This window comes from Rattus rattus, chromosome 6 (genome assembly GCF_011064425.1).
Source record: "Rattus rattus isolate New Zealand chromosome 6, Rrattus_CSIRO_v1, whole genome shotgun sequence".
Classification (NCBI taxonomy): domain Eukaryota; kingdom Metazoa; phylum Chordata; class Mammalia; order Rodentia; family Muridae; genus Rattus; species Rattus rattus.
Window position 1 is genome coordinate 74592238 of NC_046159.1, and position 27371 is coordinate 74619608.

At 44.4% G+C, this 27371-nt stretch overlaps 1 protein-coding gene across 2 annotated transcripts in view; it reads left to right on the top strand.

Annotated features, from left to right (window-relative positions):
• The window catches only part of Chmp3 (charged multivesicular body protein 3), a 48459-nt gene extending 25151 nt beyond the window's left edge, over positions 1-23308 (top strand). For both annotated transcript variants that reach the window (XM_032906350.1, XM_032906351.1), the window contains exons 4-6: positions 17885-18006; positions 20939-21053; positions 22778-23308. In XM_032906350.1, the coding sequence (XP_032762241.1) occupies positions 17885-18006; positions 20939-21053; positions 22778-22926 (386 nt within the window). In that variant the 3' untranslated portion in view covers positions 22927-23308. The remainder of the gene's footprint in view (positions 1-17884; positions 18007-20938; positions 21054-22777) is intronic.
• The last annotated feature ends 4063 nt before the right edge of the window (positions 23309-27371 follow it).

Consider the following 27371-nt stretch of genomic DNA (forward strand, 5'->3'; position numbering starts at 1 on the left):
CAAATGTAGAATATAATTGTTACTATTATTTTTTAATCACTTTTTTGCCAATGGTTTTTGTAATAATAAATCTACATAGAAATCTTTGTTTAGACATTAGAACATATTGAATGTATATGTTCAGCTGCAATCCATACTCCACCCAGCCCTTGACGCTCTTCATAAATAACATCTGCTTTTGAGTATTCCGTTTAGGTGTTATGCCTTCTCATAGCATTTGATTAAAATTCAGATTTGGTTTGATCTTGCAAGTCCTACGTACTCGGACTTGATCTCTTCCTTGTCTCCTTTCTTCCCTATATCCATCTGTACTGCTCTTTCTGTCCCTGGAACTGGATCAGCTTATGCTAATCTTAGAGCCTTTACATTTGAGGATCTCTCTGCAAATACATGGTGTCCCCATCTCTTTAAATGATTAGTTCTTGTCTTACAGGTCTCAATTAAGATGTTAGGCACACAATAAAGCCTTTTCTAAAGCTTCTGCCAACAACTTAACTCTCCCTCTCTCCCTCTCCCTCTCTCCCTCTCCCCTCCCCCTCCCTCTCCCCCTCCCCCTCTCTCTCCCTTTCCCTCTCCCTCTCCCTTCTTAATAGGATTTCTCTATGTAACAGTCCTGGCTGTCCCACAACTCACTTTATAGACCAAGTTGGCCTGAAACTCAGAGAGATCTGCCTGCCTCTGCCTCTCAAGTGCTGGGATTAAAGACTTGTGCTGCCAAGCCTGGCTTCTAAGTATTGATTTCTAGGCAAGCGCTCTAAGTATTGATTTCTAATGAAATTAACTTGTTTGGTTAGTTTTTTAAAACAGTGCTAGGAATTGAACATAGAACCTTGTATTGGCTAGGCAAGTGATAGACCACTGAGCTATATCCCTAGTCTTGTTTATTTGTTTGTTTGTTTTGAGTCTCAATTGTGTAGACCTAGTTGGCCTTGAATTCAGAAAGGTCCATTTGCCTCTGCTTCCTGAATGCTGAATTGAAAGCATGGACCACCATGCCCAGCATGTATTCTTAATGTATACATTGTGTTCTACTGGACCAGACACCTTGTCTGTGTAACCATGGGTGTATCTCTAGCTTAGGAAAGAGTATGAAGAGCACACTCAGAGGCAGGTTCAAACACTATTACTGTTTCTCTGTAGTATGTAGTTGTTTTCTTTATATACTTTTAATATTAAATGTGGAGCAGAACCCTTGATTCATTATTTCACTTTTCAGAGACTTTTATATATTTTTAAACATTTTATGTAGCTTTCCTTTCTGTATGTGAATGTTTTGCCTGCATGTATGTCTGTGCAATATGTGCGTGGAATACCTGCATAAGAGGACATCCTGTCCAGTGGAACTGGAATTCTATAGACTATTAGCTGTGGTGTGCATATTGAGAATCAAACCCAAAACTTCTATTATTGCAGCCAGTGCTTTTAACCACTGAGCCATATCTCCAGCCCTCTTTTATTTTATTTTTATTTATCTGTATATCTATGCACATGCTTGTGAGTGTTGGCAAAGGCCAGAAGAGGGTGTCTTATCTCCCCTGGGGCTAGCTAGAGTTACAAACAGTATCCTTTGCAAGAGCAGCAGATGTTCTTAACCACTGAACCATCCCTCCAGCTCTATTTATTAGTTCAGTTTTTCCAGCCAGTTTTTTATGGACTTTTTTTTTCTACCTCCCAGTTTTGATTTTATAACTCCTGAGTTTCAGGAAACCCCCTCAAGAAATGCAGACTATATGGTATCTCATTTTAGATCCCTTATCTACCAGGTGTCTAGGTCTAAATGTTCTGTACTAACCCTGTTTCCAGGTGAGACTTCCTTAAGTCACCTGGGCTCAGGCGCCTTCACTGCCCATTTTCATTATAATTGCTTCTCATGTACATTGTCTGCTTATTTCTTAGGTATTTGTAAGATTTCTCAGCAATAGTGTGATATCCCTGTATTAACTAAAAGCTAAAGTCTTGAATAGTGCCTTTGTACCTTTTCATCTCTTTGACTTAGGTCAAACGCATTAGGCTTAATTGGGGGGGGTCGTCAGTCTTGTTAATGATGGTTGTCTTTGTTTTTTAAGATTTATTTATTTACTTTATGTATATAAGTACATTATAGCTGTCTTGAGACACACCAGAAGAGGGCATCAGATCTCATTGCAGATGGGTGTGAACTACCTTGTGGTTGCTAGGAATTGAACTTTGAAAAAACAATCAGTGTTCTTAACTGCTGAGCCATTTCTCCAGCTCCAATGATAGTTGTTTTTGAGACAAGGTCTTACACTGGCACGGAACTCATGATTTTCCTGCTTCCTCCTTTACCTTTTTTTTTTTTTTTTAAATTCAGTTCAGTGTATTTGCTTCTGATTTTCAAGTATATTTTGCCTACTGTGCACATAAAGCATTGTCATCCTAGAAATTCTAATATTTAGGCAGCTAAGAGACTCTTATATTCAGAAATAGCATGTATCTTTTTACTTTGAATTTTGAGTTAGGAAATTAGGAAACTATATCCTGCATTTAAATCTGCTTTAGGAATCCATCTGTTTTGCTAAAATAATTTCTGAATGGACCAAATATTGAAGATAAAAAACAAATTCACAAGGGTTGGAGATTTAACTCAGTGGTAGAGTGCTTGCCTAGCAAGCACAAGGCCCTGGGTTCGGTCCTCAGCTCCAGGAAAAAAAAAATCACAAAAGCACTATAAGAAAATATATTTAACATTTATAAGAAGATGAAATGAAAAAAATGTTTTCAGAGTCAAATATTAAATCTTATAAAGGAAAAGGTTGATAAGTGGAACATAAAATGTTTTAAAGTTTCTGAACTAGTTTAAAATTATTCTCTACAAAGTCAAAAGAAGATGTGACTAAGCAATTGTAATAAGCAAAAGCTGATAGAGTGCAATCAAAAGCCTTTTGAAAACCATTTAAAAAATTACACTAAGACAGAGGAGAGTAAATGGATATATAAAAAATTCTCAATTCCAATAAGAAATTCAAGCTGTGCTGTTGGTTAGAGGAGCTCATGTAGCCCAAACTGGCCTTGAACTCCTTATGTAGAAGATGACTTTGTACCTCTGTTCTCCTGCCTCTGCTTTTCCATAAGTACTGGGGTCACAGAACATGTGTCTCTGCGCCTGGTTTTATGTGAAGCTGGGGAATGGAACTAGGGTTTTGTGCGTCCTCAGCAAGTACCATATCAATTGAGCTATATCCCTAGCCCCCAAATATGCTTTGAAATGAAATAATCACATTTCTGTCCAAGGGTATAGGTTTCTGGGGGCTGGTGAGATAGCTCTCAGCAGATAAAGGTGTTTGTTGTCAAGTCTGACAACCCAGATTTGATCCTAAAAGTTATCCTCCAACATCCATCACTTACCAAGGTATAGCAACCTAAAGTAGACTCATATGAAACATGACTTTCCAAATCAAAATCAACAGAAATGTCTTCGAGTCTGCGTTTACTCATCTCAATGTAATTAATAATTGATTCAAAATTTATGAAAGTCATTTTGGCTATATTAGATTTTAAATATATACCTTCTTTCATGTCAGACATGCTGTCAAGCATGAAAGTATTTATAGGAATTGTTAGGTAGACAAGGTGCCACAGTGCCTGTAATGTCAGAACTTGGAGGGTAGAGACTAGTCAGTGAATTCACAGTCAACCTTTTCCTTTCCTTTCCTTTCCTTTCCTTTCCTTTCCTTTCCTTTCCTTTCCTTTCCTTTCCTTTCCTCTTCTCTTCTCTCCTTTTACTTTCTTTCCTTCCTTCTTTCCTTCTTATCCTATCCCCTCTCCTCTCCTTTCCTCCCCTCCTTTCCCTCTCCTATATCCTCTCCCCCTCCCTATTTCCTCTCCCCCTCCTATTTCCTCTCCCTCCCTATTTCCTCTCCCCTCCCTATTTCCTCTCCTATCTCCTCTCCCATCCTATCCCATCCCCATCCCATCCCATCCCCATCCCATCCCATCCCCCCATCCCATCCCATCCCCCATCCCATCCCCATCTCCCATCCCATCCCATCCCATCCCCATCCCCATCCCATCCCCATCCCATCCCATCCCATCCCATCCCATCCCATCCCATCCCATCCCATCCCATCTCCCATCCCCATCCCATATCCCACATCCCCATCCCATCCCATCCCCATCCCATCCTCCATCCCATCCCCTCCCCCATCCCTCCCCCATCCCATCCCCATCCCATCCCATCCCATCCCATCCCATCCCATCCCATCCCATCCCATCCCATCCCCATCCCATCCCCCATCCCATCCCCCATCCCATCCCATCCCATCCCATCCCATCCCATCCCCTCCCCATCCCATCCCCATCCCATCCCCATCCCATCCCCATCCCATCCCATCCCATCCCATCCCATCCCATCCCCCATCCCCCCCATCCCATCCCCCATCCCATCCCATCCCATCCCATCCCCATCATATCCCCCATCCCATGCCATCCCATGCCACCCCATGCCATCCCATGCCATGCCATGCCATGCCATCCCATCCCATCCCATCCCATCCCATCCCATCCCATCCCCATCCCATCCCCCTCCCATCCCCATCCCATCCCCCCCCATCCCATCCCATCCCATCCCATCCCATCCCATCCCCATCCCCCATCCCATCCCATCCCCATCCCATCCCATCCCATCCCCCATCCCATCCCCATCCCATCCCATCCCATCCCATCCCATCCCATCCCCCCATCCCATCCCATCCCATCCCATCCCATCCCATCCCATCCCATCCCATCCCATCCCATCCCCCATCCCATCCCCCCCTCCCCATCCCATCCCATCCCATCCCATCCCCCATCCCATCTCCCCATCCCATCCCATCCCATCCCATCCCCATCCTCCCCCCCTCCCCCCCCTCCCCCCCCTCCCCATCCCATCCCATCCCATCCCATCCCATCCCATCCCATCCTATCCCCCATCCCATCCTAACCCCTATCCCATGCTGAACTGACTGTAGATCAGGTTGGCCTAGAACTCATAGAGATTCATCTGCCTCTGTCATCCAGTACTAGGATCAAAGACATGGGCCATCACTCCTAGTAAGGCCAGCCATTTTCATTCTGGTAGATTTTACAGAGGAATCAAAGAATATATTCTTTGTCTTGTGATTTTTCTTTGAGCATTAACCAAATTTTAAGTCATTTTTCACAATTGTTTATAAACTTGACATATGTGTCTATGGGTCATCTTAAAATCATTTACTTTCATGAAATTTTAACTTCCTCATTTGCATTTTTGACTTGGTACCAATTTTAATCATGGTAGTGTAACATGGAGAGAGCAAAGTTCTGACAGGCATGTTGGTGCACACCTTAATCTCTATACTTCCGATGCAGAGGCAGGTGGATGTCAGCGAGTTGGAGGTGACCTGGTCTACATAGCCAGTTCCAGGACAGCCAGGGCTGCATAGAAAGATTCTGTTTCAAGACAATAACAATTAAAAAGAAAAAAATGGAGTCAAACCTACTGTATTAAATGGCCTTGCCAAGTAATTACCATTGAATGCAAGAATTTTCAGTAGTCATAAAAGAGAAGTGCAGTCAAACATACAAGACTTTGTGTAGACATGGCTCTCCAGTGTTTTCCCACAGGATCACCCTCACTAAAGCAGTAGTTTAAGTGAAGCACCACATCATATACAATTTTTGTCATTCATGTTCATTTGACTTTAAATTTTTTTGATGTTTCTTTTGTTTTGCAATAATTTTGTAATTGTATATATTTGTAAACAGGAAAATTTACCGAGTGAGTAAAATGCAGATACTTAAAGCCAACACTGCAAAGACATTGCCAATAGTAGAACTGATAGTATTTTGGTTTTCTTCAGTGAGGGATTGACCCAATAAATTGTGGCATATTCAAGCTTGACATGCCACTTGGCAGCAGGAGGGTACTAGGAAAGCCATTTTCCTAGGAAAGCAAGGTTGAGGGCTGTAGGTATAGCATGTGCTGTGAGGGTAAATGGGAGAATGTGTTTGTGCAAGTGTGTAAATAAGTACAAGAGGGTCAACACATCAGAAAAGATGCTCCAAACTGAGGGCTCGGAATAAGGGAAGAAGAGTTTCACTTGTTCTGGTAAGTATTTCTGTGTTGAGCCTTTCTGAATTGTTTTTTCCTTAGTTCTTTATTATGGTAAAATGTAAGTCTACAAAGCTAGAGTAAACAGCCAGGTAGATTAGTAAGATCTGTCATTAGCTTACAAATGCATTTCCTGTCTGGTGTCCTCACCCAGTCCCTGTGTCCCCCCTGGCAATCTAGGTTACATTGCTTCTCTTCTCCTTTGGGTTTTCTAAGGGAAGAGTCCCATAGCTATTCCTGGATGTTATTTCCATTTGGGAACTTGAACCTTTCAGTTCTTTTGTATATGTTTCCTTTTACTGTCTTTTCTTCTGAAAGCAAGTGACTTTAGTCATTTGTTGGATTTTTCAGACTAACGTTTTCATTTCCTTTCATAACATTTGTTTTGTTTTGTTTTTGTTTTTGTTTTTAAGACAGAGTTTCTCTGTATAACAACTCTTGCCTGACCCAGACCTTACTTTGTCAACCAGGCTGTCCTCAAACTCACAGAGATCCACCTGCCTCTACCTCCTTAGAATTTGATGCTGGGATTAAAACCATGCACTACCACTGTCCAGCTTCTCTCATATTTTTTATTTTGAAGATGATTATATTCAGATCCATGGTGGTGCATACCTTTAACCCCAGCACTCAAGAGGCAGAAGCAGGAAGATGTCTGTGAGTTCGAGGCCAGCCAGGACTGCAGAGAGACCCTCAAATGAATGAGTGAAGGAATGAGTGAGTGAGTGGATTAATGGCGAAGCACTAGGTGAAGAGTGGGAAGAGTAGGAGAGATAGGTCAGGCTGTTTGAGTGTCAGCTACATGAGTCCTACTCGATCTTTTCTTGCACATGAGCTGAAAAGCAAGATTCAGTCTTCCTTACTCTCTTCCTACATTCCTTCTTTTCCTTTCCTTTTTTTTAAAAGAAAGATTTTATTTATTTACTTACTTATTATATGCATGAATGTTTTGCTTCCTGTATATATGTGTGTGCGTACCATGGTATGCCTGATGCTGTAGAAGTCAGAGGAGGGTATCTGACTCCCTGGGACTAAAGTAAAGGCAGTTGTGAGCTGCCATGTAGGTTGTGGGGACCAAATCCAGGTCCTCTTCAAGAGCACCAAGTGCTCTTAACTGCTGGGCCATCTGTTCAGTCCTCTTTCCTTAAACAATAGCAAAAAGAAGTATTACATTTACTTTTTTATATATTTACTTACTGTGCATGTGTTGGGGGAACATGCATGCCACAACACATATGTGAAGGTCAATGGACAACTATTAGGAGTCAAATCTCTTGTCGTGTGGGGGAATCAGGTCATTAGTGTGTTGGTAGGCACCTTTGCACATGGCGCCATCTTGCTATCCCCCCTTTTTATTGTGATTAAAATTCTGAAAGGTGTAAGCACAATTATTTTAGGAATCAAATAGAAAGCAAATAATTTGAATAAATTTGGTAAAAATAAAACTAACAACAACAACAACAACAACAACAAAAACCCTCAAATCAATATATGTTTATAATTGCAAACTGCTGGATATCAGAGGGCTATAAAGGGGAAATAGAGAATCAAGGTGGTGTCTTTCAGGCCCTGATGAAGTCTGAAGCAGGATGTGAGAGAGTGTGTGTGTGTGTGTGTGTGTATGTGTGTGTGTGTGTGTGTGTGTGTGTGTGTGTGTGTGTAGCAAGGGATGGGGGTAGTACTTACTCCAGACTGAGAAGACTGTTTGTGTAAAGGCCCTGGGTCAGAGAGAACAATGTTTGCAACACTGAAGGAAGACTTGGGAGTTTGAGATTCTGAGCAGGGGATATAGAGGTGTCTGGAAAGGATGGGCAGTGGGGTGTAGAATATTGTTTTATAGCTGTTTGGAGGCTGATTCTTAAAGACAAGCTCAAAGTGAAGCATGCTGTAGTGACAGGACAGATAAAGGACAGTGGGAGTTGAGTTGAGATATTTTGAGGAGATTGAGGGAGGAATCTGAGTGGAAGGAGTAGCTGCACACAGACAGCTGAGATAGGTCAGGCTGTGTTCAGCAGACAGTTTGACATGAGTGCACTAAGGAGAAAGTGGGAAAGTGGGGCTGGAAAGGAAGGTAAAAGTCAAAGTTCTCAGAGTTAGGTAAGGGAAGTAACTTCATACTGTGGGTATGGAGAACTAAGTCTGGGCTATTTGAACACTAACTACAGGCACAGGGAAGTCTCATGCCAAAGATGGAGGCCCTAGGGCCTGAGAGGAAATGGAATGGAATGAGTTTCTGAACCAGTGTGTGGAATGGAAGGTGAATCTGAATGCAGAGTGGAAAAGCCTTACTGAAGACTAAGCAAGCTTGAGGGAGGGAGCCTGGCAAGACAGCAAGGACACAAGAACTCCGGAGGAAAACATGCTACAACAGAAAGGTTTACTTGGGACTGGCCGGGCTAGCTCCTTGAGATCCGTGACTGTGGTGGAATGTTTTATGTTGGGAGATTTAATACAGTTGAGGGGTAGCAGGATCAAATCCGAGAAAGAAGCAAAGGAAAGGCTCCATCCTAGGAGTAGGAAACAAGCAAGGCATATAACCAGTTTCTAAGCATCATTTGCCAGTCTTGGCCCTAGAGCTCTGTATCTAGCCCTAGTCTGTGACTGCTCGGAAGGGATTTTTTTTCCCCTTAACATGTTCTCTTATTAAAATATAGCTGTCCCCAGGTGGGTGATGTTACCCTTTGCCAGCTATTAATATATTGTTGTGATTAGATACTTGGCAAGTACAGCTTTCTGACAGCAGCTGCTTGCAGAAAGACAGATGATGAGCATGTTTGACTGGGGGCAAGAGCTAAGGAAGAGGTTCAAAGCTGGGGCAGGAATAGCATTACCATGTGATCTCGCAGTTCTGCTTCTGGGTGTGTACTTGAGCATTGGAGGCAGAGGCATAAACAAATATGTGTACATCACATATCCGTATGTGATTGTAGTAGCCAAACGGTGAAGCAGTGTAAAGGTCCATTGGTGGATGGAGAGATAAATAAAATGTTGCATACACATATTAGAATATTATTCAGTCTTGGGGCTGGGGAGATGGCTCAGTGGGTCAGAGTGCTTGCTGTTCAAATAAGAGGACATGAATTTGAATTCCCAGCACCCATTAATAACTGAGCATGGCCACTCATGCCTATAACCCTAGTATGGGGTTGAGGGTGTTAAGAGACAGGGAGATCCCAGGAGCTCTCTGACCTGCCAGCCTATCCAAAACAGAAAGTTTCATGTTTAGTGAGAGACCCTGTCTCAAAATATAAAGTGAATAGCAATAGAGACAAAACCCAGTGTCTTCTGACTTCCTTTTGTACTCAGGGGATACACAACACACATTTGTACATACATACCATGTGCATACAAAATAATGCTCATCCTTAAAAATGGGGAAAACTCTGATGTAAGTTACAGTGCATGAGCCTTAAACAGACCTTCTAACAAAGTTTAGAGAATATCTGCACATATCTAAGTACTTGGAGTATGGGCTTATTTTAAAATACAACAGAAATACATAAAATGAAATGTTCATACTTTGGGCATCAACCCCACTTTCTCTGTATACAGAACCACTTTCTTGTTACAGAAGAGGAGGATGGTCCTACTGGGGTGACATTGTGGAGTAACACATACATAGTATAGGTTTATGATGTCCTTGGCTCAGGAAAGATGACCGTGTAAGTAGAAGACTACTGTCTCATTGGACCTTTACTTCTGGCATAGGCTGTCCTAGGAAGTCAGCTTCTCCATTTCCTGTGTGATTTTGAAATAGATGCAGCTATTGTCTACTTCCTTTCCTGTAAGTAATCACAATTTTGTCACCACATGTAAAAATGTAGTTCTCTTTGTCAGAGATGTCACCTTCCTGGCAGAATCTTACCTGTGGGGGCCACAGCCCCTTCTTAGTCATAACTCCTTTCAGGACAACATCCAAATTACCCTGCTATATTTTGATTTTACTCTAACATTTTTCACATGCACATACACACGTGAGCATATGCCTATGATTACAGAGCCTCAAATGAAATGCTTTCCCATGTACTTGGCATGCATTTATTTTCAGACCATAATTACATTTCCAGGATAAAATGTGGTTGTGATCTGCTAGGTCAGATAGTGTATTCTTCATCTCTCTTGCCTGGCTTTTTAACACAGCGGCAGTGCTGAGGCTTGAACCCCAAGCTGTGCACATGCAAAGCAAGCCTCGACCTCTGGGCTGTGCCCTTAGCCCCACTGCACATTACTGTATATGTTATTGTTGACTTATTACCCTGCTGTGCAATACATTCCAAAGCTGATTTCTCCTGACTCTGACCCTCACTACCTTTGGTCAGCAGTACTCCATTTATCCCCTTCAGAAGTCCCTTCTGCTGGCATCTTCTGTAAACCATTACTCTACTTCTGTGATGTTAGCTCTATTAGAGTGCACATGTAGGTGCTCCGTGTGTCATCTGTTTTCCAGTCTGCCTTGTTCCACTGATTGTTATGGTTTCCAGACTCATGCATATGGTAATGAGTGACAGGACTTCCACCACTTTGAGGCCTGTATTATTGGGTGTGTTATATTACTTTGGTGTCACTGTGACCAGGATACCTGAGTTATGAATGACAAGTTTATTTTTACTCTCTAAGACATTTCAGTCCATAAGGCAGAGAGGAAATGGAAGAACACATCAGAGTAAAGAGGTTACAGAGAGTGAGACAGAAACCAGGGGCTGGATCTAACCTGCAAAGGACTTCTCTTAGTAACCTGCTTCTGCCAGGCAGGCCCCAGTTCCCAGTCCAGATACTCCCAAATAGTGCCACTACTAGTCACCTAGCATTTAAAGCTGAGCTGAAACATAGGCGCTGGGGTTGAGGGTCAAGGTGGGAGAATGGCATTTCAGATTCAAACCAAGTAAGTGTGTAGTTTCTTTATCCATCTGTTTGTTGAGCATGTAAATATGCTTCCATGTCTGTATCATGAGGCTGCAATGAATGTAGGGATTCATATAGCCTTTGACCTTTTCATTTCACTAATTTTAATATATATCGGGAGTGGGGTTACTAGGCCACCTGCTCTTAGTTGTTTTTAAAGAATCTTTATATCATTTTATTGTTTTGTTGTTGTTGTTTGAGACTGAGTCTTTGTGCTGGCTAGTTTTATGTCAACCTGACACAAACTAAAGTTATCTGAGAGGAAGGAATCTCAATCAAGAAAATGCCTCCGTAAGATAGGGCTGTATGCAAGCCTGCAAGGCATTTTCTCAATTAGAGATTGAGGAGGGAGGGCCAGCTCATTATGGGTGGTGCTATCCCTGGGCTGGTAGTCCAGAGTTCTACAAGAAAGTAGGCTGAGCAAGCCCACAAGCAGGACTCCTCCATAACTTCTCTATCAGCTGCTGCCTCCAAGTTCCTGTCCTGATTGAGTTCCTATGTTGGCTTCCCTCAGCAGATTATGACAGGATATATAAGCCAATTCAACCCTTTCCTCCCCAAGTTGCTTTTCTTTGTTTCATGACAGTAATACTATCCCTAACAAAGACAGTTCTGTAACCTGGCTATTAGGTAGCCTAGTGGCCTAGGACTTACTGTGTGAGTTTAGGCTATCCTCAAGCTTAGGGTGATCCTCCTATTTCCACCTCCCAATTACTGGAATTATTAGTTATGTGCCAACAGGGACGGCCTCCATAGCATTTTTCATAATAGCTGTACTAATTTGCATTCTTATGGTAAAAGTGCCTAAATACTTGAAATTTCATGTTGCTGTTGTAAATGAGATTGTTTTATTTCTTTTGGGTGGCTCATTATTTGTTTGTAGAACCAGAATTGTTTTATTAGGATGTTTATTTTGATTCATGAATCTGGAGGTTTTTGTCCTTGGTTACTTGGCCCTGTTGGCTATGAGCTTTAGGTGAGACAAAACATTGGCCTGAAGCCAGGAAGCAAAAAGAAAGAACTGCTACAGATTTTTATATGTTGATTTTTTAATCCTACAAGTTTACTGAATTTGCTAGTTCTAATAGTTTTCTCAGTTAAGAATTTCCCAGGATAAGATCATGACATCAACATACAGAAACTTCATTTCTTCCTTTCCTATTGGGTTGCATTATGTTTCCTTTCAGTGTGAGCGCTAGGCTCTCAGTGCTATGCTGGAAAGTAGTGTGTGGGCATGGGGCTCATGCTTGGAAGCCAGGCACCTGGGGGGCTAAGACGGAAGGGTTGCCATGAGGTGAAAGTGAGTTCTGGGCCAGCCTGAGATATTAGGAAGACTGTGTCTATAAACAAAAACAAACTAAAACCAAAACACCTCCAAAAGAAGCATTTCCCGGGCTGGAGCTACAGCTCAGGAGTACAGCCCGGCGTCCCAGAGCGCTAGTGTTAGCTTAGGGAGAGAGTGGGGAGAATGGACCTGTCGGTCTCCTTTTTCTACGGGAAAAGCATGTACCGTGCTTGCTGCACAAGCTTGGTGACCTGAGTTCTTCTCCAGAGTCACTGGAAGACGAGACCCAATCCTGAGAGTTGATCTCTGACCTCTCTACACGTATGCTTTGGACTGGACATACAGATCATTATTGATGCTTGTGTGGCATGCACAAGGCTCTTTCCTAAGAGACATACATGGTGGGGAGTGGCCGGTATCTTGGTATGTAGGCCAGGCTGGCCTCAAGCTCACCCGTCTCTGCCTCTGCTCCCCAGTGCTGGGGTGGAACACCGATTGTTAGCTACTGCATGAGTTGCAGTGTGTACACTGAGAACAAGCTAGGGAGTCTGCTCTAAATAAAGGTGAAGCTGAGCCTTCTCCTGGGTGGCAACTCCAGCTTCAGGAGATGCGATGTCCCTATTCTGTCCTCCACAGATACCAGGCAGCACCACTCACATGCTCAGACACACATATACATAAGTAAAGGCAAGCAAAGAAAGCGACCTTTCTGATCTACTTTGGTTTTGAAGTTGCCTTTTTATGTTTTATTTCTAAGCTCTTATTCCTTCCCTCCTTACCACATTAACTTTCTTCTTTTTCTTATAACCAAATAATTATGTTCTCAAAAACTATTCAGTATTTACTTCCTAGTTATATATATATATTTTTCCTCCATCTTTATTAACTTGGGTATTTCTTACTTACATTTCAATTGTTATTCCCTTTCCCGGTTTCCAGGCTAACATCCCCCTCCCCTCCTCTATGGGTGTTCCCCTCCCCATCCTCCCCCCATTACCGCCCTCCCCCCAACATTCACGTTCACTGGGGGTTCAGTCTTAGCAGGACCAAGGGCTTCCCCTTCCACTGGTGCTCTTACTAGGCTATTCATTGCTACCTATGAGATTGGAGCCCAGGGTCAGTCCATGTATGGTCTTTGGGTAGTGGCTTAGTCCCTGGAAGCTCTGGTTGGTTGGCATTGTTGTTCATATTGGGTCTCGAGCCCCTTCAAGCTCTTCCAGTCCTTCTCTGATTCCTTCAACGGGGGTCCTGTTCTCAGTCTGGTGGTTTGCTGCTGGCATTCGCCTATGTATGTGCTGTGTTCTGGGTGTGTCTCTCAGGAGAGATCTACATCTGGTTCGTGTCACCCTGCACTTCTTTGCTTCATCCATCTTATCTAGTTTGGTGGCTGTATATGTATGGGCCACATGTGGGGCAGGCTCTGAATGGGCGTTCCTTCAGCCTCTGTTCTAAACTTTGCCTCACTATTCCCTCCCAAGGGTATTCTTGTTCCCTTTTTAAAGAAGGAGTGAAGCATTCACATTTTGGTCATCCTTTTTGAGTTTCACGTATTCTGTGCATCTAGGGTAATTTGAGCATTTGGGCTGATATCCACTTATCAATGGGTGCATACCATGAGTGTTTTTCTGTGATTGGGGTACCTCACTCAGGATGATATTTTCCAGTTCCATCCATTTGCCTATGAATTTCATAAAGTCAGTGCTTTTGATAGCTGAGTAGTATTCCATTGTGTAGATGTACCACATTTTCTGTATCCATTCCTCTGTTGAAGGGCATCTGGGTTCTTTCCAGCTTCTGGCTATTATAAATAAGGCTGCTATGAACATAGTGGAGCACGTGTCTTTTTTATATGTTGGGGCATCTTGTGGGAATATGCCCAAGAGAGGTATAGCTAGGTCCTCAGGTAGTTCAATGTCCAATTTTCTGAGGAACCTCCAGACTGATTTCCAGAATGGTTGTACCAGTCTACAATCCCACCAACAATGGAGGAGTGTTCCTCTTTCTCCACATCCTCGCCAGCATTTGCTGTCACCTGAGTTTTTGATCTTAGCCATTCTGACCTGGGGTAAGGTGAAATCTCAGGGTTGTTTTGATTTGCATTTCCTTATGACTAAAGATGTTGAACATTTCTTTAGGTGTTTCTCAGCCATTCGGCATTCCTCAGCTGTGAATTCTTTGTTTAGCTCTGAACCCCATTTTTTTAATAGGGTTCTTTGTCTCCCTGCAGTCTAGCTTCGTGAGTTCTTTGTATATTTTGGATATAAGCCCTCCATCTGTTGTAGGATTGGTAAAGATCTTTTCCCAATCTGTGGGTTGCCTTTTTTATTAATTTGTGTATACATGAGTATGCATGTGTCATTGCACACACATGGAAGTCAGAGGACTACTTAAGGGAATTTGCGCTTTCTTTGATCATGTGATTCTCAAGGATCAAACTTAGTCCATAAGGCTTGGTGGCAAATGCCTTTTCCTGCCTCAGAAGGCATCTGGCCTGAATCATCTGGCCTCAGATTTTGTGGCCTTAGTCACACTACTTTTATATATGTCTTAGTCCAGGGTATCTGAGGTGAGTACTTCATAGAGAGGTTTATGTAGCTTGTAGTTTTGGTGTCTGGCCTCTGGGAAGGCCTCATGATGAATGGCTTCATAAGGAGCAGTATGTTTCAGCAAAGCCACTGGGGAGCTGAGGAGCCAGGCTGCTCTGTTTTAGAGCAGCTGACTCTTAGAGCTAACATACTTCCTGAGTCCTGCACTACCCCATTACAGCATTACCCATACAGTCCACAGGCACTCCTTGCCGCCCCATCAGCTCACCTCACCAAGCTCCACGTTTCCTGAACCAGCACAGCTATTATCTTCCCCTTTCTTACATTCCATCTCAATCATTAACCATAGTGCTGTTGTACTCTGTGCTGCAACGGTACAACAGGCCACAGAGACACTGTGTTTTTGTAATTCACAGAACCACACGGGATTTGCCTCTCTCTGTCTCTGTCTCTCTGTCTCTCTGTCTCTCTGTCTCTGTCTCTCTGTCTCTCTCTCTCTCTCTCTCTCTCTCTCTGTGTGTGTGTGTGTGTGTGTGTGTGAGAGAGACAGACAGAGAGAGAGAGAGAGAGAGAGAGAGAGAGAGAGAGAGAGAGAGAGAGAGAGAGAGTACATCTGTGCTGGTGCGCACACCTATGGGTGTGCAGAGGCCAGAAGAGGATGTTGGGTATCCTGACCTATCAACTTCCACCCATTCCTTTGAAACAGGGTTCCTGGTCAGAGTTTTTAGTGCTGTGATGAAACACTATTGCCAAAAAACAAGCTGGGGAGGAAGGGTTTTTTCAGTTTACACTTCCACAGCAGTGTTCACTGAAGGAAGTCAGGCCAAGAATTCAAACAGGGCAGGCAGAACTGATGCAGAGGCCATGGACGGATGCTGCTTACTGGCTTGCTTTCCTGTATTTACTTAGCCTGCTTTCTTACAGAAGCCATGACCAACAGCACAGAGATGGCACCACACATGATGGGCTACGCCCTCCCTCACTGATCACTAATTGAGAAAATGCCTTTCAACTGAATCTCATGGAGACATTTACACAACTGAGGCTTCTTCCTCTCAGATGGCTGTAGCTTACATCACTTTGACAGAAAACCAGCCAGTACATTCTTTAATCCTGGAGCTAGGGTGGTGGCCAGCAAGCCCTAGGAATCCTCCTGTCTCTACCCCTACAACACTTTTTACAGGATCTGGGAATTTGAACTCAGATCTGCAGGCTTGTAGGGCAAGTCCATTTACTGCTGCGCCATCTTCCCAGCAACTTTAGTATTTCCTAATACCGGTCTTCTTATGTCCTCCTGATGGCATAGGTGCTTTACTGCTCGCTTCAGCTGCACGGATCCCTGAGCCGTCTTCTAATGCTACTTGTCATACATTAACATTCGGCTGTCCTATTCCAGTGGTCAGAGAATTGAAGCTGTCTCCTTATCTGGGAAAATGCTCAGTGCAGGCTAGACAGGCCTGTTCGCTCATGTTTTCTGTTAGAGACAAACAATTCCTAGGGTCTGGATTCTGCTGAAATTAAATGTTCAGTGCCTTCCGGCTTTCCAGACACTGCAGTACAGGAAAAGTGTGTCACTGTTAGTGAGCAACTTGCTTTATAGTGAGTGAATGACCTCATGCAACTTCATAACACATTGCGGAGGTTGTCCACTTGTTACTTGATGTGTTAGTAATGAACACAGAGAGGGAAATGGTCATTTGCTTCTATGACGCTTTCTTGGAAAGAAGATGTATATAGCGTTTGTTTAGTTACGGTTTTATAGCTGTGAGCAGACAGCATGACCAATGTAAGTTTTACAAAGGACAACATTTAATTGGGGCTGGCCGACAGGTTCAGAGGTTCAGTCCATTATCATCAAGGCGGGAGCATGGCAGCATCCAGGCAGGCATGGTGCAGGAGGAGCTGAGTTCTACATCTTCACCCGAAGGAAGCCAGGAACAGACTGAGCATCCTCAGGCAGCTAGGAGGACGGTCTCCAAGCCCACCCCCATAGTGACACACTTCCTCCAACAAGGCCACACCTTCTAATAGTGCCACTCCCTGGGCCAAACATATGCAAACCATCACAGTGTTAGATCACCGAAGGCTTTTCCCTAGCAAGGAACTATAGCCCTGTGTTGACCCACATAATGTACTTCATTTTACTTCTGTTTATTTCACTTTTCTGAGGATCAGCAGCAACAAGCTCTTCACAGAGCAGACATTATTACCTAGTAGTGTAAACTGGAAGCCTTTTGTTTCCCACTGTGGGCCTAACCTTAGTCTTGAGCCCAGCCTTTTGTTTGTGACTTGTTTCCAGGTGTCACACTAAGTCTCCTTTCCTAATGGTCAGCTGCAGACCTTCAGGCCACTCCTCAGTGACTCATTAGTGAATCTCCAAGAATTCACACCACAATGTCCTAGTGCTGTAGTTTGGGTTTCTATTGCTATGGTGAAACACCATAGCCAAAAGCAAGTTAGGGAGGAAAGAGTTCATTTAGTTTATGCTTCTACATCACAGTTTACCATCAAAGGACGTCAGGATAGGAACTCAGCAGTGCAGGAACCTGGAGGAGCACCTTATGGGGAAGCTCTCGAGGGGTGCTGTTTACAGGTTTGCTCAGCCTGCTTTCTTATAGAGCCCAGGACCACCTGGGTATGTCCCCTGGGCTGGAGAGATGGCTCATTGGTTAAGAGACTGACTGTTCTTCCAGGGGTCCTGAGTCCAGTCCTCAGCAACCACATGGTGGCTCACAATCATCTGTAATGGGATCTGATGCCCTCTTCTGGTGTGTCTGAAGACAGTGACAGTGTACTCACATACATGAAATAAATAAATCTTAAAAAGAAATACTCTACAGGCTTGAATACAACCCAATCTTATGGTGGCATTTTCTCATTTGAGATTCTCTCCTCTCAGATGACTAGAAGATGACTTAAAGCCTCTCACATCTAGCACAATAGCATATCATAAAGGCACGGCAGTAAGTTTGCCGTCCATGTGCTAGAGCAGTGCTGAACTGGGCTCTCTCATCCTGTTCTCTGTGGTGGACGCTCCTGGGTGATGCAGCCTTTCCTTTCCAGCGGTCCTGAGAGTAGCCGGTTCCCTGCAGAAGAGCACGGAAGTGATGAAGGCAATGCAGAGTCTTGTGAAGATCCCAGAAATCCAGGCCACCATGAGGGAGCTGTCCAAAGAGATGATGAAGGTTAGTGTGGTGGCTCTGCTTTCTCTGATCTCCTGTGAGGGCCTGTGAGCTGGGGCTGTGTGGAGCGACTGACAGAGTGAGACTGCTCTGAGAAGTGTTTTGAGAAGAGGAGCAAACGTTATCTGATTGAAACTATTTTTTGCAAAGCATCTCAGAGGCTGGGTGGACTTGTTAGTGTTGAGAAGAGGCTTAAGAATACCCAGATCTCCAGACAGGGAACATCTAGCAGTGGGGTCTGTGGGTTCCAACAGGAGGGAAGTGACAATTAGTCATCTCACTGTCGGCTGTGAGAGTATTGGTGAAGTTGGCAAGTTCTACAGTGCTAGATAATAAATTGTGCTATGCCTTGGTGTCCATTCTTGTAGCCACTCATTTCGGCCTCTCAGTGTAAAAGTAGCCCTAGATAGCATTTCAACAGAATAACTGTGACCCAAACCCTTTGTTTAGGAACCCCAGATCTGGCCGCAGGCTGTACTCGCTGATGGCTTTTTTAGCCACAAAAAGGAGAAACTGAGAACCAAATGGAGGCAGTAGGTACCTCAGCTTCAGGATCAGGGTACAGTAGTAACTACACTACTGACCTCCAGACAGGGCTGCAGGAGCGGGCATTGGCACTGAACCAAAGTGAGAGGCATTTTGGCCTGTCTTGATCTTCAGGTACTGTTGGTGTAGCTATTTCACACAGGGCATTGAATCTTGAAGCTGCCAGGCAGCCCAGGTCTCTTGGGTTATAAGTAAGGCTGGGACTGGGGTGCAGCTGTGCCTGCTCTTGTCGTCTGAGCTGACGTCTTGTATAAGTGCTATTCTGTAGTTTAGAACTGTGGTCTGACAACCAAGAATATGCAACTCAAATTTTTGTGCGTGGATCTCCACCTACCACTCAGAATGTTTAATCTCTGAATGTGAACCATATACTGGACACTAGGGGTGGGCAGAGGGAGGGGTGAAGGGGCTAGAGATGAACAGATGGAAAATATTATAAAAGCCCAGGGCCTAGCTCTTCAGAAGGAAAATGTTTGGGCGGTAGCAGTTAGCAGGGAGTAGATTAGAAGGGTATGTTCTTCATATGCTTTACATGCGATATGTACCCAAGCTGGAGATCATATGCTTATAGAGGTGGAGGTTTGGAGTAACTCCAGGCTCAACATTTTAACTTACAAAGCCACCAAGATACGAGGAGATGAGTTTATTACAACAAATCTCTAAGCTCTTTTTCAGTGATTTGTGAACACTAAAAGTACAGAATGGAGGAAACTTGTGTATTGCAGATTCTGGGGACTGAGTGCTAACAGTGGTACACGATTGGATGTATCTTTTTTGTATGGTTGAATTTTTGATTTTACTTAGTCTGTGGAGTTTTGTTTTGTTTTAGGACAGAATCTCACTGTATTAGCTGCTAAAACTTGCTGTGTAGTCCAGGATACAAACAGTCTTCATGCTACAGTCTCCAAAGTGCTATTTGTTGAACAGTAGACTTCAACATTGAAGTAACTTTCTACTAGCTAGGCTGTAGGGCTCTACCTTTGTGACCATGAATATGAGTTTGTTCATTTGGGTTAGGTAAGGGGCTATAATTAGACTAGATACTAGCTAAATTCATGAATACGGGAGTCACCTCAGGGGTCAGAAAGCACAAACACTGGAAGGTAAGTGGATTGCTGGAATAGGGACAGAGCTCAGAGCCATCTGCTCCAGGGTGTGCAGACAAGGCACTATGCCTCTTGGTTTTGCAAGGCTACTGGGGGTTCCCTTCTCTGACTGCTTTTCCGGGTCCTCTTTCTGATATAGGAGGGTGCTTTTCTGCCCCTTTTCTCTAACAGACACAAAATGGCCTCATTCGTTGTTGGGGACACTGTTAAGTGTTAACTTGAGGACAATTGCAGGGCTTTGGAGGGCCACTTGTGCCACATGGCCCCTTGCTATTATTTAAAAAAATTGTGTGTGTGGGGGGGTATTCACTCAGGTGAGGGGGAGGGTGGGTTGGGGATGGATTGTGGGAGGGGATGAGTAGGAGGGCGGCAGTGAGCATGATGTAAAGTGAGTAGGAAATTGTGCATGCGGGCGTGGGATGCGGTGTGTGAGCACTGTTTGTGTGTATGTGGAAGCAGAGAGAGGTTGACATCTCATGTCTTCCTCTGTCGCTTTCCACTTTTTTTTCCTGAGACAGAATCTCACTGAACTTGAAGCTCATCAGTCTGGCCAAGTTGGCCGGCCAGTTAGCTGCTACCACTAAACTCCTTATCCCAGTGCTGGGTACAGATGGGAGCTTGGAGATTTGAAATGGTCCTCAAGTTTTGTGGCACTTTACCAACTGAGCCCTCTCCCCACCTACTTGTTACTTTCTGGGAAAGAAGGCTGACTGGCAAACGGCCAGGCACAGGCTTCGAGTACAGTGACTGGTTTGCTCTGTAGGTCAGAAACCCTTGGCTTCTCTTAAGAGGAGATGATCAGTGCTTGGTGATTAAGTGATACTCAACTCACCCACCAGATTAACCTTCCTCCAGCAGCTGTGGCCTGACCTGCTGGGATGTTTGTTTTTGTTCCTGCTCATGCCTTTGTTATTCTGGTGTCTCTTGTAACTTCAACCAGTTTTTATCCTGTTTTAACCCTTGCCCCCTCAGGTTGTATTTGCAGTGTTAGGGAGTTGCTTTCCAAGCAGCTCAAGGGTCTTTGTCCATTTTCTCAGCATGTTCTGGAGGACTGTCAGAGTTAATACAGGAACTCCTGCCTGTAGCTACAATCTCTGACCTCCTGCAGATTAGAGCACTGTGTCCTTCCTGCCTCGTCTGCAGAGGCCAGCATCCAGCATCTTCTTTGCCACCTGGGAAGGATGAGCTAGACTCAGAGAGACTAGAACTTTCTCTGGTGTTATCTGGGGTGTTGGTGGGAGCAGCTGTAGCACTGAGGAGGTGGCGTTCTGTTCTTTGTTCAGGCTGGAATCATAGAAGAGATGTTAGAGGATACGTTTGAAAGCATGGATGATCAAGAGGAAATGGAAGAAGCAGCAGAAATGGAGATCGACAGGATCCTCTTTGAAATCACAGCAGGTATGAGCAGGAGAGCCCTTCAGCTCTTCCTCCCACCCTCTCCTCCCCAGCCACTCACCAGAGCTGCGTCTGCATTTGAAGTGTGAAGGTGTTTCTTAAGGAGTAAGTACAGTAAAGCTGTCTAGCTAGTTTTCAAGAAATGAAGGATTTTTAGTTTCTAATTTTCACAATGAAAAGAGCTGTTAGGAATTTGACCTGACATTAGTGTAAAACATGTCTGTGTTAAATACAGAAATAAAAAGGCTTAACCTTTTTTGCTAATTTTTGGTTTTCTAAATTTTATGCTCAAGAAAATGGTGGAATTTAATTTTTATTTGTTTTAAATTATTGAGGAAGAAGGTAATTGTTTTGTTTTGGTTTTTGAAATGTTTAGCTTTTTTGTTCACTATCGTGGTTTATAACTATATTATAACCACTGTTGTGGTTAATGTTAATATTAATTAACGTTAGGTACCCCACCTTAGATCATTTAGTTCCCAGACAAAGGACTCAAAACCTTCATATTCATAATAAGCCTTAGTAGTATTAGAGCTAGGCTGACACCACCCTGTGCTGTCTGTCTGCTTCCTTGCCAGTGACCCCAAGGCATGGGCGTGGCATTTTCTGCCTGAGCCGATCCGTTCCATCTCAGCAACCTTTATGGCCAGTTCTCGAGATCCCTCACCGAGGCTTCTTCCTCTTTCTTTACTGTCTGCTCCTCTGGTGGTCTCTCTTTAGACCCCAAGTCCTCAGAAGCAGAGCTCCACCTCCGTCTTCTGCCCAGCTATGGGCTGTAGGCGGCTTTATTCATCCTCTTGTTTTAAGTTCAGGAGCAAGGTTACGGCGGTGCACAGCACCACTTGGTGCACATGAGGATTCTCTCATCTCCAAGGCAGCCACATCTCGGCGGCCAGTATACAGCACTACAGTGCATAGCAGCACACTCACCCTCGACCGCTCACAGTGCTCTCAAACACTCTTCCTGCCTCACTTGGCATACTGGACTACAGATGTGCACCCCACATCTTGTTTGGCTTTTTTATTTGCTGTGGCCCTGGGGATTGAGCTGCAGCCTCTCATGAAACAGGAAGTGCTGCTGAGCTCCGTTCTCAACCTTTATTTTGAGATGGGGGCTCACTAAATTGTTCATGCCGACCTCTCTGTAGCCTGGGCAAACCTTGATTTCTATCCTCCTGTCTCAGCTTCCCAGTTAGCTGAGATTATAGGCCTGTGCACCCAGTCTGGCTTCAACATTTAAACTTTATTCAGAGAAAATAAGTTTAGGTTTTCAGTAGTATTTAGGAACTTAAATTAAGAACTTCAGAATTAATGACTTTTTTTTGTTTGTTTGTTTTGTGAGATGAGGTCTCACTGTTTTGCTCAAGATGGCCCCAAAATCCTGAACTAAAGTGACCCTTCTTCCCCAAGTATATGGACTCAAGTATACACCACTATACCTGATATTGTGGAAATGAAAAATTTTATGATTTGGGGGCATGGATGTGGTGTTACTGTGGTAGTATAGCTGATCGGAAGCCTGGGGCAGGAGGACCACTTGAAGGCGGCATAGCAAGTCAGTCTCCCACCCCAGCTGTTGTCTTCTCTCAGCTAAGATGTGCGTTGTCAGAGGAAGCAGATTTCCTCTAGACAGCCGCTCCCTTGCTGTATAGGTGTGAGTGGAGGCTATAAAACCAAAGACCTTGTTCCTTACGCAGTGGGTTTTAAGCTGTTCATTCTCTCTTCAGGAGCCTTGGGCAAAGCACCCAGTAAAGTAACCGATGCCCTTCCTGAGCCTGAACCCGCAGGAGCGATGGCTGCCTCGGAAGGAGATGAGGAAGAAGATGAAGAGGACCTGGAGGCTATGCAGTCCCGGCTGGCCACACTCAGAAGCTAGGGCCTCCCCAGTTGGGGTCTCAGTTCTCTGGTGTTCTCTTCTAGGTGTGTATGCAGCCTCTGAGGAGTCACCATTTCCTATCTCTTGCACTACACCTCTGTTGTGAAGCATTGCATTTGGAGAGGGTTCTGTGCTAGTTTATCTTCACTGTCTGCAGAGGATTCGACGAGTGTGTTTATGAAGGTGGTATGATCAAATGTATTATTTTCAGGAGCATAAGTAGCAGAGGCATCTTCCTTGGGGGAGGGCAAAGAAACCCATTTTCTCATGAAGTAGTTCCGAGAAGAGTAGATTGAATGTTGAGAACTCTATATTTGGTGTGTGTGTGTAAAATACTATATAAGTGGATGTCAATAAACTTCTGCTTTGGCTCTTGGTCTCATCGTAAATGTCACATTCAATGAACTCAAGGTGTTGATCTCCCAGATTGTCTCAATGTTGGCCCTGGAAAGAGGAAGTGCCATCCCCAGGCATAGGGACATGGGAGCTCAGCAGAAGTGCCTTCTGCTCAGGAGCCACTGGTCCTGGTCTTCACAGCTGGTTGTGGGGGCCACTCTTGTGCATTTTGTCCTTTGTTTAACCAGCGGGTGTTGTTAATGTGCCATGTTGGCTGAATGACCGTATCCACTGGTGCGCACATGGGAATCTTTGTAGTTTAGTCATTCTTCCCCACTGCAAGTGTCATGCAGAGCAGTTAGCTCTGGGGTCAGGACTCTACAGTCCCTCCCTGCTTGGAGCTACGTGTCTTGTGCACAGGGACATAGCCTTAACCATGAACACTAAGAGCTAACCAGTAAGAGATTTGGATTTTGCATCGAAACACACACCAGAACATGCTTCAGGTGCATTGAGAGATAACCCAGCAGTAGTGCTGCGCATGTGGCAGTTTGAAAAGCTCTCTGGTCTGCGTGGTCTGATGTGGTCCTCACAAATGAGGAAAGCTGTTATCTGAAGTTACGAACCCTAAAGTGCAGCGCCCACCATCATTGTACAGAATGGCTTCGTTACCCCGAACAGCCCGTGTGCTGCTCATTGCTTCTTCTCTAGTCTCTTGGCAGCCACTGGCCTGGCTACTGTCTCCAAGGTTTTCCTTTTGGGGTCTTTCAGCGTGGATTCCCTCATGTGACGATAGGCATCTAGGTTTCCTCCATGGATTCACGACTTGGTTGTTCAGCTCTTCTCATGAGCAGCGTTCCGTTTTCTGTCTGGACCACAGCTTGTCCTGAAGGCCACCTGGATGCTTCTGAGTTTGAGAGTTTGAAACAATGTCTGCAGCAGTTTTCCCTGTGTGTTTTTAATTCCACTGGACACCAGGGAGCTCAAGCGTGGGATCGTGTGGTCAGCACAAACCAGTGCTGTAAGAGGTAACCCATCCGTGCGAGCGTGTACTGTGCACCTCCCAAAAGGAAGGGCTCCCAAAAGGAAGGGCTCTGCCATTCTGTGTCCTTGGCAGAATTTGTCATGAGGGGTTTCCGTTGCAGTGCACCTGTTTTGATACTTGCCTTCTCTGTACCTTGTTTGAAAATGTTGAAATAGTGGCCTTGAACTCATGACCTGTCTGCTCTACCACCACGCCGAGCTTGCCACCTGTATTTCTCCGTTGTTGGTGTTTGCTCATTTTATAAACTGGATGTTTGTCTTCTGATTCAATTCTAAGGTCCTTTTACATATTTTGGACCAATCATCTATCAGATTTTATCCTATTCTCTGTTCTGTTCTCTCATTGTTGACAGTTTTTCAAAGCTGAAGTTTTTTTACTTTTAATAAAACTCTGCTTCTCAATTATTTTGTATATTATTATGCCTTTGGTGTTAAAAACAAAAGTATCGGGGGCTGGAGAGATGGCTCAGTGGTTAAGGGCACTGGGTGCTCTTCCAAAGGTCCTGAGTTCAATTCCCAGCACCCACGTCTGTAACTCCAGTTCCAGAGAATCTGACACCCTCAAACACCAATGCACATAAAAATAAATTATAAAAGTATCACTACTGGGATGTAGTTCAGTTGTAGAATACTGGCCTGGCATGTCCAAGGTCCTGGGTTCAGTCTTCAAATACCAACAGACAGACAGACAGACAGACAGACAGACAGACACACAGACACACACTGTTCATGCACACACACATGCAATGCACACTCCCATCCTAGTCCAGGATCATTTAAATTCTCTATGTTACATAGTAATCGATCTTGTTTAGTTACATGTATTTATTGTGGTGGAATGTGTTCGGAAGTGAGGAGACAATGTGCAGTTGGTTCTCTTTCTACTGTGTGGGCTCCAAGGTTTGGACTCACATGGTCAGGCTTGGAGGTAAGTGTGTTTTCTTCACTGAGCCAACTTGCTGGCCCTTGTGTTTTGTATTGAGGCCTGTAGTCCAGTTTCATTTTCATGAAGGATGTTAATGTTCTGTGTTCAGGCTTGTTGTCTTGTCTCATTTTTCATGTGAATACCCAGTAGTTCAGGGAGCTTTCTTTGAAAAGACTTTCTGCCAGTGTGTGTGTGTGTGTGTGTGTGTGTGTGTGTGTGTGTGTGTGTGGTGTGTATTATATACTTGAAAATATGTATTACATATACATATATGGACATATATATTATGTTATCTTGTCTATTTAGATTGAGAGACACCACTGGATATTTCCAGAGAGAAGTGCCAAGGTATGGACGACCCACGCTCTCATAGCAGGGCATAGGAGGAATGAAAGAAAAGAATTGAGAATGCCCACCAGCCCTGGGCTCAGACTGAGCTAAGTAGTGTCTTTCCTCCTTTGCGCTGATTTTGTCAGGTGTTTGGTCTCAGGTGATTAAAGTAACACACGCTGCATTTGTTTGTTTTTACCAACATTAAGCAGGAATATTGTTCGAATCTACTTCTGGGCTCCCTGTTCTGTAGCCCTTCCACTCCAAGCTGGATATGAGAAACACAGAAGGCCACACACCAACCACTCTGTCACTTGGGAAGCAAAGACAGGAGGATTGCCTGGGCTACATAATTAACTCTGGCTCAAACCAATCATCCAAATAAAGGCTGGTGGTGTAGCTCAGTGGCGCAGCCGTTACTTAGCACGGATTCAGTTCCCAGCACCACAAGAGTTAAGTCTCCCGATGGTCGAAGCATTATAGAAATTATCAGTCAGGACATCATCCTTTGACTTGTCTGAGATAGGCCATCACTTTGTAGTCCTGGCTGGCTTGGAACTTGTTGTGTAGCCCAGGCTGGTCCAAATTGATAGAAGTCTACTTCTGCCTTTGGAGTGCTGGGATTAAAGGTGTGAACCACCATGCCTGGTATTCTTTTTTTTAAAAAGTTGGGTTATTTATTCTGTCTTTTGCCTCTTCATATAAACTTTAGAATTAATTTACTGAGATTCAAAAGATAGTTCGCTCCTTTTCACTGCGCTGCCTAGAATCTGTGGGTTGCACGGGGAAGTACTGCTGTGTTGGAATGCCACATGCTCGCTATCGCTAGTGGGCCAGTGAGTGTCTTCACAGAGACCCTGGCATTAGCTCTCCTTATCCCTGGGCACTTTGGTTGTGTGTTGATAATCAGACTTTGGCTGGGTAGCCGACATGGACAGCCTCTCTTCCAAGCACTCAGTGAGCAGGCCATGGTCTCACATCCCCACTTTCGTCATGTGCTCCTCTTTCTCGCATGCTTGGGCGGCATCACCAGAAACAATTTAAATGAGGTGCAGCAACAGGAATACTGGCTTTTCTGCCACCCCATCAGGACCCACTTGCTGCCAATACAATTGGCACTTAATCCCAGGGCACTTGCATCACCATGGCTGCCCCAGCCTACTCTGTAAACTGAAGCATCCGCTCTCCAGCTCAGACTGTCCACCCGAGGCCGGTAGACACTCCCTTCTCTCACCCCTGCCCCAGCCTCTTCCTTCACCTCCTGTCAGAGGTGCCTCCTTTCTGTCATAAGAGCAGATGAGAAAACTTCAACTTCCTATCCTGCATTCTGTTCTCAAGTATTTAATTTATATGAACGACATCTGTCTAGAGTGAACACATTGAGCTCAATGTTACAAATGGCTGTCTCAACAGAGATAGTATTTGAAGAAATAATGCCTGAAACTTTCTTAAGCATGGGAAGGCTCATTCAGCAAGCAGGAAGCCAAAACAAACAAACAAACAAACAAACAAAAACAACAAAAAACCCCACAGCGTTGAAAAAGGTAGAAGACCAATTGTTACAATCTGACTCTGTGGTGTGTGAAGCGACTCACTACAGCACTGTCTGTACTGCCTCTGCCAAGCATGACTTGCCTTGCTACCTGGAGTTCTCACTTGCTTGCCCACCCCACCTGTGGCTTAGAGCATAAAATGAGAATTCAAACTGAATGCAGCACCGAGGTCTCTCAGGAGCTGTCCTCGAGGAGCTGTCCTTGCAGCTCCTCGTGCCATTTCATCTACTCTTCCCTGGTGTTGGAGTGCTTATCAC